The 12,067-nt window shown below is 41.1% G+C and overlaps 1 protein-coding gene across 3 annotated transcripts in view; it reads left to right on the forward strand.

The window, feature by feature from the left end:
• SIM2 (SIM bHLH transcription factor 2) overlaps positions 1-12,067 on the forward strand; it is a 72,695-nt gene that overhangs the window by 47,400 nt on the left and 13,228 nt on the right. For all 3 annotated transcript variants that reach the window (XM_042855817.2, XM_065590343.1, XM_065590340.1), the window contains exons 7-9: positions 3,358-3,464; positions 10,147-10,294; positions 11,801-11,969. In XM_042855817.2, the coding sequence (XP_042711751.2) occupies positions 3,358-3,464; positions 10,147-10,294; positions 11,801-11,969 (424 nt within the window). The remainder of the gene's footprint in view (positions 1-3,357; positions 3,465-10,146; positions 10,295-11,800; positions 11,970-12,067) is intronic.

Below are 12,067 nucleotides of genomic sequence, written 5' to 3' on the forward strand. Positions count from 1 at the left end.
TCCAGACCATTCATGATTTTATAGACTTCACCATTCATGATTTTATTGACCATTATTATATCCTTCCTTAGCCATCTCTTGTCTAAACTGAACAGTCCCAGTCTCTTTAATCTCCCTTCGTATGGAAGCTGTTCCATATCCCTAATAATTTTTATTGCCCTACTATCTCTTCTTTGAGCTGGGTGACCTGAATTGCACACAGTATGCAGAGTGTGGGCGTACCATGGAAGTATATAATGGCATTATGATATTTTCTGTTTTATTATCTATCCCTTTCCTAATGGCTCCTAACATATTGATAGCTTTATTTAACTGCCACTGCACATTGAGTAGGTGTTTTCAGAGAACCATCCACAAGGACTCGAAGGTCTCTTTCTTGAGCGATAACATATAATTTAACCCCCATCAAGTTGTATGGATAGTTGGGATTAATCGGCATTATTTATGCATTTCCCCAAAAGTACAAAGCCCATAGAGCAGGGGTGGCCAACCTCTGGCTCCGGAGCCACATGCAGCTCTTTGGAAGTTAATATGCGGCTCCTTGTATAGGCACCGACTCCGGGGCTGGAGCTACAGGTACCAACTTTCCAACGTGCCGGTGGGTGCTCACTGCTTAACCCCTGGCTCTGCCCCCACTCCACGCCTTCCCAACCACTCCTCTGAGCCTGCCATGCCCTCGCTCCTCCTGCATGCCACGAAACAGCTGATTGAGAGGTGGGGGAGGGAGGGGGAAGTGCTGATTGGTGGGGCTGCTAATGGGCAGGAGGCGCTGGGAGCTGGCAGGGGGAGCTGCTGATGTATTACTGTGGCTCTTTGGCAATGTACATTGGTAAATTCTGGCTCCTTCTCAGGCTCAGGTTGGCCACCCCTGCCCTAGAGCAAAGGATAAAACCAATTAAAGTCCTATACCTCTGGGTCTGGTACATCTTAATTTTTCCTTGCCAGCTTTTGTTATTCCCCCTCAGCCCAGCTAACAACCCAGCTCTTGCTGAGAGAAACAAACTGTTCTGATCACAGTAGGCTCTCCCGGTCTCTTTTTTCCTTGCCACCCTGTCAGCTTTCACGGATACCCTGGGCAGCCACCTGGCCACACGATCAACCCCCATCCTTTTCTAGGCCCAGGGTCCTCTAATGGAGTGGTTCTCAACCAGGAGTATGTGTACCACTGGGGGTATGGAGAAGTCTTCCCGAGGGTACATCAACTCATCTAGATATTTGCCTAGTTTTACAACAGGCTACATGAAAAACACTAGAAAAGTCAGTACAGGCAATGGCTTGTTTATACTGCTCTATATACTATACACTGAAAGGTAAGTACAATATTTATATCCCAATTGGTTTATTTTATAATTATATGGTAAAAATGAGAAAGTCAGCATTTTTTCAGTAATTGTGTGCTGTGACACTTTTGTATTCTTATGACTGATTTTGTAAGTACATAGTTTTTAAGTGAGGTGAAACTTGGGATTATGTAAGACAAATCAGACTCCTGAAAGGGGTACAGTAGTCTAGAAAGTTGACAGCCACTGCTCTAACATCTTTGTGTTCCCATTGACCTCTCTCTCCTCAGCCTTGCAAAACAGCTATCGAATCAGGGCTGCTGAGTAGTCCCCTCTTCCTAGCTATAAACCTGGGCGTTGTGTTTGTTGGGATGCTCCTTATGCAAGCCATTGGTTTACCTTTCCTGCTTGGTTTCCTTAACAAACCCTTTTGATCTAACTCCATAGCAAGTAACCCATCAAACAACCACACACAGGTATGCACCATATTCATGAAAAATAAACCAATGTTTCCCACTTGGTCATAGCAGCACTGCGCACAGGGCAGAATTTGGGTCCTGAGTTTTGTGACCCAGGAGAGAATGGGAGTGCTGTGAAGGTCACACCCAACTCCTCACCCTGCTCCCACCCCACCCCACCCCAACACACACCTCGCAGGGGGAGGAAGCTCTTCATTTTACCCTCAAATGACCTCCACCTCATGTCAGTGTGCAAAACATCACCGACCGCCCCTAAGGAAAATGCATCTAAATCCTTCCCAGATGAAGGAAAGGTTGCCATGTTGGGGGATCTTTAGGGAGGGATTAATGTGTGTGTAGGGGAAGGGTCGCTAGAGGGGCCTTCTTTCCTCCTCTCCCTTTCTCCTCCCCCCCTCACACACACCTTTTCCCGCCAACTGATGTGTCAGGATAAAAGTAAATATAAAGACCTGCTTCTCTGCAGGGCCAAGCAATGCATGAAGCTCTAAGGAAAGAGAAAACAAAAGGCATGATAATCAAAAAGTGGAGTTCAGGTTATTTGCAAGACCCCATTACACTGTGCAACACTTCTTGTATTCATTTTACAAGATTGCTATGTTATCCTGAAACTGAGTGCAGTACCTCTGCTCTGCCGTTAGAGATATAGAAAGAACATGGGAGTGTAAATGCCATCAACACATAGATAAACAAACAAAGCTATCTGTGATTAAATTCCTTGATGTAATTTAGAGTATCTTTTGCTATCAAGTAGCAAGGACAGGAAAGACCCCTTGGGTCATGTAGTTTGATCCCTATTGTATTGCGTGGGACTATTCCTATAAGGGCCTACTACAGAGTTTCTTGCACCTTCCTTGAAGTGGCTGATACTGGTCGCTGTCAGCATACTGGACTAGATAGATCTCAGCTTTGATTCTGTATGGCAATTCTTATGTATTCACTACTTCATTCCCAGTCTGTCTGCAGTGATCATGCTTTAACTTCGTTCCACTCAGTTCCCATCCTATTGCTCTTAATGTTGAGAAACTTTTGCATCATGTCTAACTTAAGCTTTCCTTTTCCTTCTTTAGCTTCCAGGCATTGCCATTGTTCCTTGTCCTTCCATCTTCCAAAACAGAATAATCCTGTGCCTTCCTTTAGGCTGTTAGCTTGGATTTATTTATAGACTGTGAGAACGGCTACTGTAGACTAATTATTCTGGCTGTGCTTGTATATCTGCAAAGCCATAAAATTTATCAATAGTTTAAAAAAAAGAGGGGGGGGGTACTTTACACTTCCACAAACAGCTCATCAACTGGATCTTTGTGCAAAGGATCACATGTTGGTAGCTCCAAAGTAAAAATCTAATGTTGAAATAAGTTAACAGATCCTCCTCCTTGACTGTATCTGGGACACTTCTTTGTGTACAACATTACTGCACCCTGTATTTGGCGGGCGTACTAAAGTTTTAATTTCTTGTAAAGATCATTGTTCTCTGTTTCCAAACCAACATGATTTCTCTGCAGCCTTTTAGCACTTGATTAGGTGGCAAAATCAGTATTAGTTTAATGAAATTAAATTTTTCTAGAGATGCTGCTTATCCATCAGCCTTCCTCTTCTAGGGTGACTGATTTAACTGGATATGAGCCCCAAGACTTGATAGAGAAGACCCTCTACCACCATGTCCATGGCTGCGATGTCTTCCATTTACGATATGCTCACCATCTCTGTAAGTAATTGGCATAAAGTGGCTCAAAATCTTCAGCTTATTCAGTAAGGTCAGGAGTTCTGCAGACAACAGACACTGTGGTGCAAGGAAAACAAATCCCAAAAGGGGCAGATCTCAAGTGCTCAGCACCCATAATTGAGACCAGATTTTCAGAAGTACTCAGCTCCCATTCAGGTAGCAATTAAATGGTCTGATTTTCAAATGAGCTCATCACCCAACATGCCATGTTCTTTTCAAAATATATTTGGCTACTTATTTTGCTGCCTAAATGGGAGCAGAGCTGTTTTGAAAATCGGTCCCTGATTGTGAGTGCTGAATTCTTTTGAAAAATCTGTCTCTTAATGGTGTTAGTTTGGAAAAAAAAAGTTATGCAACAGTTCCATGGTTTTTTCCAAGCACACTGGTAATAATCAGTGTGTGTTTGAAAAGTTGAATGTAAAACAAAAAAATTCTGAGATGCATGTTCCTTAGTAGCATGTGGATGAGTTCTGAAAGCAGAGTGTCAGGAGAAAGAGATACGTGATTAGTAATTCCCCATTGCCAAGAGGGGAATTGATCACCTCTTCATACATTTGGATTTAGTTTATTCACTGAAATATTCGCACAGTAGCTTTATTTATTCATTTATTTTTCCAGAAGCAAATTGGGGGAATAGAAAATGTTTCTGATATGGCTCAGACTTCCACAGCCCAACTCTCACCACATCCACTAATTATGTAAACAAACAACCCCCCAAAAAAGACAAAAGAAACCCAAACCTTTGCTAATGAATTGGTTTCCAGATTGCCACCATTGGCTTAAAACAACCAGAAAGAAACCATCCTTTGACTCTCTGAAGAAGAGTCAATCCCTTATGTTACTGTGTGATGTTATTGAAGATCTGGAATATATATAAGAATTATATAGGAAGATGACCTTCCTGTACTTAGAACAAGTCAGTGGTGAATGACTAAATATCAAATTCTATTGACTCCAATGGGAGTTACGCACAGGAAGGCAGAACTTGACCCTAAATATTTTGGCATTTGCCAAAGAATTAGTGGAAGCTCAGACCTGCTAAATCACATTATTTCCTACTGGCTCTTATTTTTAGTCTCCTCTTTTATGAAAGATCAAAACCTGCTTATATCCTTAGTTCCCTCCTGGGGCATCTGACTGCTCACCTGCACAAGCCACTGCTCATTTTTTCCCTCTGATATTATTTGATATAATTATGTCAAACAGTATAAAGAATTCTGATAAAGCCACAATCATCTTCTGAAAAACAGTATCTCACCTTTACAACACAGTCATGAACATCAGAACCCATAGCATCAGAACTCGTGCTGGCAATGGAAGGCAATAGCTGATACTTTCGTCCAGTTTTGTAAATAGGATTTGAGTGGAATTCTAAAATACGGAGATATGACTAAGCTACTTAGCTAAAAATACTGATCTGGATGCTATAACTGAACTATAAAGATAAAGAATGACAAAGATTAGAAACAGAAGAAATATAAGAGACCGATCTAATTTAAAAGGTCTGACGAGTTAAAGTAACCAAGGGCCAAGAAGAGGGAGAAAAAGTCAAAATACTTGGGGAACAATAGGAAGAGTAAAAAAGCATGGCATGAATGATGAAAATAGATGTAAAATGTACAAACTTCTGTGCCTCCAGAGAGCACTGTTATAACTCCCCCACCAAACATCTGACGAGTATGAATAGTAAAAGTTTGACAGGTCTGAATGTACACAATTTAGCATTCTATGAAACAGTCTGATGATTAAGTGTCACCTGGTATTAATCTGGAGAGAGAAATCTTACACCTGATTAGAGAATTAAAAAAACAAAACCCTATACTGTGATAAGCAATTGCGCTTCCAAAATAAACTCAAACTATAAGACAAGCATTCAAGAGAGCCATGAAGGAAACAACAAAACTAAAAGTATAATGGGTGTAATGAGAACAGCAAGAGTAGTAGATGTGAGTAGTTTGCTGAAGATGTGCTGAGATAAAAATAGTTTCCTGTTTGAAACATTTGGTAGCTTCCAGGTTGAAGAAAAAAATGTTGACATTTCAGAGGGTTTACTTATTTCTATAATGCCATCGGTGTGCAGGGAATTACTGTACAATAGAGGAAGTTTACCACTCAGCTAATGGGTCCCTGCCTAAGGAGCTGATAGTCTACAAAACAGGACAAGTGAAGCCATTACAATGCAAACAAAATACTCCTAGCCTCAGCTGTGTCTTTTCTCATGAGCCTGCTTCCTTTGTAGGGAGGGTTCAATGCACCAAAGATGTTATAATCCCATTGTTTCTGCTGCACAAATTGCTGCCAGTTTGTCCAGGAACTGGCTCCATATGCCAGGGCAGACAAAGTACAAGCCCCAGCTGCTCCCTGGAATGGAACCTCACAGGCACAATGCCCAGTATAATGGAGGAGGTGCAGGTTAAATTCTGCACCACTTTGAGCCTGTTGTCTCCCAGTGTAATGCTCAAGACTTTCAGCAAAGCACCACTGGTCTTTCAGGCAGCTAGGGAACTTTAAAGGGCTGCTATTCTGTCAGGGCATCATCCACTGATCATGCAGTTGTAGGGAATCCAGTGGATTGGCAAGTGGTGTGATCTGGGGAAGCTTAGACAATTACTGTTGCAAGTGTAGGATTGAAAGGCTAATTTCCCTGCAAAGTTGTGGCCTTGAGCACAGGCTGGTGAATGCTGCGTTCCAGTGAAACCTATGGAGCCTTTTAAAATAGCCATTTATGACAGATCAAATCGGCCAGCCAATCTTTTCAACCTGCACGCTCAACCAGGCAGGGAACCACAACAGAGAAACAGCCATTCACAAATGGTAGAGGAAAGCTGTAAATCGAACAGCCAAGAGTAAAAAGCTGCTAAATTCTATCTAACTGATTGCAATGAGGGTCACTTGGGCCTGCACAAGTTGGCTTGGTAATAGACACTTCTGTCCCAGAAAGACATGGCTGAGGTCTTTCAGTCAGCAGCTGACAGGGCAATTTAATGCAGGGTCAACTGCGAACTGATCTAATATTCTGTATTAGAATTGTGGCCACTATCCTTTGTCCAATGACATGCTTTCCTCAAAGACTGCCAAAAAGAAGAACACAGGAGACACACTGCTCATATATACTTGGGAAGTGAAGCTGGAGTACTATATTTAGTCCTCAATTCTTTTGCAACCTTTAAAACATTGTCTTAACAGAGGACCTAAAACAGGAATTAGGAAAATGAGAAGGCAACTGACAAGGGTGGAGCCCAGAACAACTCCTGGTGCACAAAGAAGAATGCTGCTGTGGAGAAGAAGTGGGCTGTAGTCCACGAAAGCTTATGCTCTAATAAATTTGTTAGTCTCTAAGGTGCCACAAGTCCTCCTGTTCTTCTTTTTGCGGATACAGACTAACACGGCTGCTACTCTGAAATAGAACAGAAGGTGCTCTACTAGTGTTAATTTATGCTTTGGAAGATTAAGTAACTAGATAATTTGAATTCGGGATAAGAGAAACCTGAGAATTAGACTAAGGGTATGACTGCACTTTGAGCTGGGAATGTTATTCCCAGCTTGAGGAGACATATCTGTGCTAGCTCTGATCAAGCTAGTGCACTAAATATAGTGTAGCTGCAATGATGAGAGTGGCAGGAAGGGCTAGACACCTTGAGTACATGCTTAGTGACTGTGATGGACATGTACTCGGGGTGGCTAGCCCCTCCTGTTTCTGTGGCTACATTTTATGTTTAGCATGTTAGCTTGATGAGAGTTAGCATGAATATCTCTCCTCGAGCCGAAACTCATTCCCCCAGCTGGAAGTGTAGACATCCCCTGAGGTAGAGGAAGTTGCTTTTGGAAAACTTAGAGCCCATTGAAAAGCTCTCTCTCTCTCTCAGAAGATCAGAGCCAAAATGAGAGTGCCATTTGTGAGGCTTTGGGTTCTTTGGGCTTTAGAGTACAGGTAAACATGAAAGCATGATGCACAGAGATTTAACTGGACAACTCTGATTAGTAACATCACAGTTGTAGACTAGCATTAATCGAAGTTATGACACTAAATTCTAAAACAGCAAAATGAAGATGGGTTCTTTTGTTTTGTCCAAGACCCTAACCTCTGAATTAATGTAGAGGCGGTCAAAAAAGCAAACAGGATGTTAGGAATCATTAAAAAGGGGATAGACACTAAGACTGAGACTATATTATTGCCCTTATATAAATCGATGGTACGCCCTCATCCCGAATACTGCGTACAGATGTGGTCTCCTCATCTCAAAAAAGATATACTGGCACTAGAAAAGGTTCAGAAAAGGGCAACTAAAATGATTAGGGGTTTGGAACGGGTCCCATATGAGGAGAGATTAAAGAGGCTAGGACTCTTCAGCTTCGAAAAGAGGAGACTAAGGGGGGATATGATAGAGGTATATAAAATCATGAGTGATGTGGAGAAAGTAGATAAGAAAAAGTTATTTACTTATTCCCATAATACAAGAACTAGGGGTCATCAAATGAAATTCATAGGCAGCAGGTTTAAAACAAATAAAAGGAAGTTCTTCTTCACGCAGCGCACAGTCAACTTGTGGAACTCCTTACCTGAGGAGGTTGTGAAGGCTAGGACTATAACAGAGTTTAAAAGAGAACTGGATAAATTCATGGTGGTTAAGTCCATTAATGGCTATTAGCCAGGACGGGTAAGGAATGGTGCCCCTAGCCTCTGTCTGTCAGAGGGTGGAGATGGATGGCAGGAAAGAGATCACTTGATCATTGCCTGTTAGGTTCACTCCCTCTGGGGCACCTGGCATTGGCCACTGTCGGTAGACAGGATACTGGGCTAGATGGACCTTTGGTCTGACCCGGTATGGCCTTGCTTATGTTCTTAATGTACTGAGCTTATGGTTAATATATGTTTTAGAGAAATAGGACAACCAAACATGGTATAAAAGAAGCCAGATGACTAAAAGGGGACTCTGAGGTAAAAGAAGCAAACAGCTTGGCATCTACCATGATGGATTCCTGGTCGCCCTCTCAAAGGATGCTGCAGTTTACCTTGGTATCTTCAGAATGAACATGGACTGTGTCTATTAGTGGAGGAGGACCTGACTCCATAGCCAGAAAGTTCTTGCAAGAGTCATTTTTGAGGGTATTTCCTGAGGAACTCCGGCAAGATAGATTGGATTTGAAGAAAAGTTTAATGAGTTACCACCTGTGTAGATGGAAATGAGAGGAATCTAATGTGAGATGATCTGCATAATGTAGATACTAGCATTCTGAAACTTCAGGGGGGTAGTACCAAGAACAAATGTTCTAATCCGTCCATGACTCATTTAACCCAAAGTTTTAGCTCAAGTATAGTATGTCAGTCTCTCTAACCAGGTATTTACAACATGCACATCACTGTGGCATCTGACCACTGTCAGAATTACAAAAACATAATTAGTCCAAATACTGAAAACCATGTCATTAACTACCAGTGGTAAATAAAAGTATTATTGGGTGCTCTTCTATTCCACCCCTTCTACTGGATGCATCTCCATCAAAATAACCCCTTGTGAATACAAGTAATCAGATGAGCCCAAAAGTGTTATTTCAAGTGGTCATTTTCTTCACTACCACTGGCTTAAAGCAGAAAATTATTGCTTGTCTGGCCCACTTATTGGCCTGATCCTGCATTGAAAATAAGCCTAGTTCCATCTGGGAGCTTTACCATCCAGTTCAATGGAATGCAGAATCAGGCCATTTGAGAGTAAGAGAGAATCTCTATTTCTTCATAGTGTGTAATACAAACCTACTGAGAGCTGCTGCTATTGGCTAAATGGGAGCATTTGAACCTCTCATACTGCCTTTTTTCTCTCAATGTAAAACAAATTTGGTTGTGTGCAAAAGGAGCAAGGTGGAGCTTCCCAATAAGGTCTTCAGGGTCATGCAAAAATGTTCCAGAGCTGGAGTTATGGCTTTGTTGTGAAGCATTAGTTAAATTTCTGGCACTGAACCAGAGAGATCTGGGGAGAGGGAGCCAGACTAAACATTTGGAGATTGTCCCCAGCTCTAATTTTAGCATACCTCTTCACAGAGAAACCAAGCAGGGTGTTTAGAGGATTTGCACCTCCAGTAAAAAAAACTCTCCAGTAACTGATTTGCTTCCTGCGACTGCTCTTTATTTGTATGTTTAAGAGAAGAACCAAAGAACTGTATTTTAAATTTGTCATGTTAAAAAAAATAAGCCCAGTCTTCAAAATACAAAGTTTACTTTCCAGAGGGGAAAAACAAAAGCAGCCAAAAATACATTACAAATGCTCAATCATGTTTCAATCAATCAATTGCAAATACTTTGGTAAAATTAAAATAAAAGCAGTTCTCTCTCTGTTTCCAAATATTTTTGGATGCTTCTACTTATCAAACCTTTTTTAAAAAAGCAGTCCAAAGGTGGGGGTGGTTATTACACTTCCATAAATAATGACTTTGTTATGGTATGAATGCAGAATAAATTGGGGGATGAAGGGCAGATGCAGGTAAATAGTCTGTAATAAGATATTTGTACACATTTATGCAAAACCCCGAGAAACTATATAGAGGAGTGTGGTCTTTGCAGGGAAGTTCAGAGTTTATAGGGGGCAAGTTTCCTCTTTACAAATAAATCACTGTAGGAGCTGGTCACAAGCTCAAGCAATGTGAAATACTCTTTGCATTATGTTCACAGTGTTGGTGAAAGGCCAAGTCACAACCAAGTACTATCGACTACTGTCCAAGCATGGAGGCTGGGTTTGGGTACAGAGCTATGCTACCATCGTGCATAACAGCCGTTCATCTCGGCCTCACTGCATAGTGAGTGTCAATTATGTCCTTACGTAAGTCAAAATATTTTGTACCATTAAAAGACATTTATCAGTACTTGATGGATTATTAATCCAATCCTTTATCCAATCTTATAGTATTAATCTCCTCTGGTATCATCTTGTATATATACACAATCTACAGCAATTTATCTTTCCCCACCAGCTCCCTCTTTTACTTACAGTGTCTGTATAAATGGCATATTGGGTAAAATGAGTGTGTAGCCACTCTGATTATATTTACACACTATTACCTTGCATTCTGAAGGATTCCAAAGATTTTGTGGTGAACATGTCACTTTACTGGTAATTATTTGGGTTACAGTGGAGCCCAGAGGCTGTACTTGAGATCAGAGCCCCTGTATGCTTGGCAAAGTTTCTGACCTGATGAGTTTACAGTCTAACTAGACAAGACAGACAAAGGGTGGGAGAAAGGAAGTATTATGCCCATTTTACAGTCAGGAAACTGAGGCACGGAGAAATTAAGTCACTTGCCTGAGGTCGCACAGCTAGTTAGGGCTCAACTCTTTTCTTGTATTTTCAAGTAACTGCCACAAAGCCTGTGCACATCTGTGGGCAGAATTTAGTTCTATGTCATTTTCTCAGACAGAAATGACTCCTAGCTACAGAAGAGAGGGAAAAGGTTTTGTCTAGTTATTCTTTCACCTGTCTGCTGTAAAACTTACTGAAAACACTGTCATTCTCTGTGAAGTTCAATCTTTATCCTGTATGCTTTCATATTGCTGATTTTCAGCTCTCCTGCTACACCCTCTCACTTCCCTCCACTGAAATTTTTGGTAAGTCCAAAAGGAATGGATTTTTAAAAAATCAGAGCTGCAGCACTAAATGGAAAAATAAACCAACACACCAAACAACACTGAAGCCCCACAGCTTAGTCTTAAATATCCTTATTTTTTTGTACACAGTTATCTATAAAATTTGTCTAAAAAAATCTGCTGTATCTATTGAACAGATAAATCTGAGAAAAGATAGACATCACCATGAAATTAAACCCTACTGGGTGATTCTGTGGTGTGGTTGTAGCATATCATACTGGCAGAAGAATGACCTGGGTTCCCTTTCCTCTGTGTCAATATTCAAATGTGTCAGGGAAAAGACAAACTCATGCTTGAGGAAGATTGAAGGACACTGATCTGATCTTTGCCCTGCTGTTAGATCACTCCCACACCAGCATTGTCTGTGGTCCCCAAGGCAAAGTGCCACAAGGATGGCTTTAAAAAAAAATGTTAAGAGAGCTTAAGTTCAGACTTTAGGGATGTTTAATACCAAGTTTGTAACCCTGTTCCTGATGGAAGTTTGCAATCCATTTCCATGGGAATAAGTTCAGGCCTTATGATTTATCTCCCTCTCTCACGTTCCCCACCCACCACTGCAGACCAAATGAATATCTTGGATGGATAGTAATGAAAACATTGTGAAACTAAACCATTTTAAAATATGATATGTTTCATCTGTGCAGTGCATTAAAGTATTTAACCTATCACAATGATTCTTTTGCAGAGATATTGAGTACAAGGAACTTCAATTATCACTGGACCAGGTTACCATTTCTAAGTCACAGTTTTCATGCAGAAACTCAATGTCTACCTCACAAGAAACAAGGAGAGTAGCAAAACCCAAAAGTAATAAAATGAAGGCAAAACTCAGAATGACTCCTTACCCGCAACAGGTAACTCTTTCTGTAATACCCAACTACAAGTAAACAGGGCGTTTGTGGGAGTAGCTTGGTCATCATGAGATTAATTTGCTGCTAGTATAATGCTGCCA

This window comes from Chrysemys picta, chromosome 1 (assembly GCF_011386835.1).
Source record: "Chrysemys picta bellii isolate R12L10 chromosome 1, ASM1138683v2, whole genome shotgun sequence".
Lineage (NCBI taxonomy): Eukaryota > Metazoa > Chordata > Testudines > Emydidae > Chrysemys > Chrysemys picta.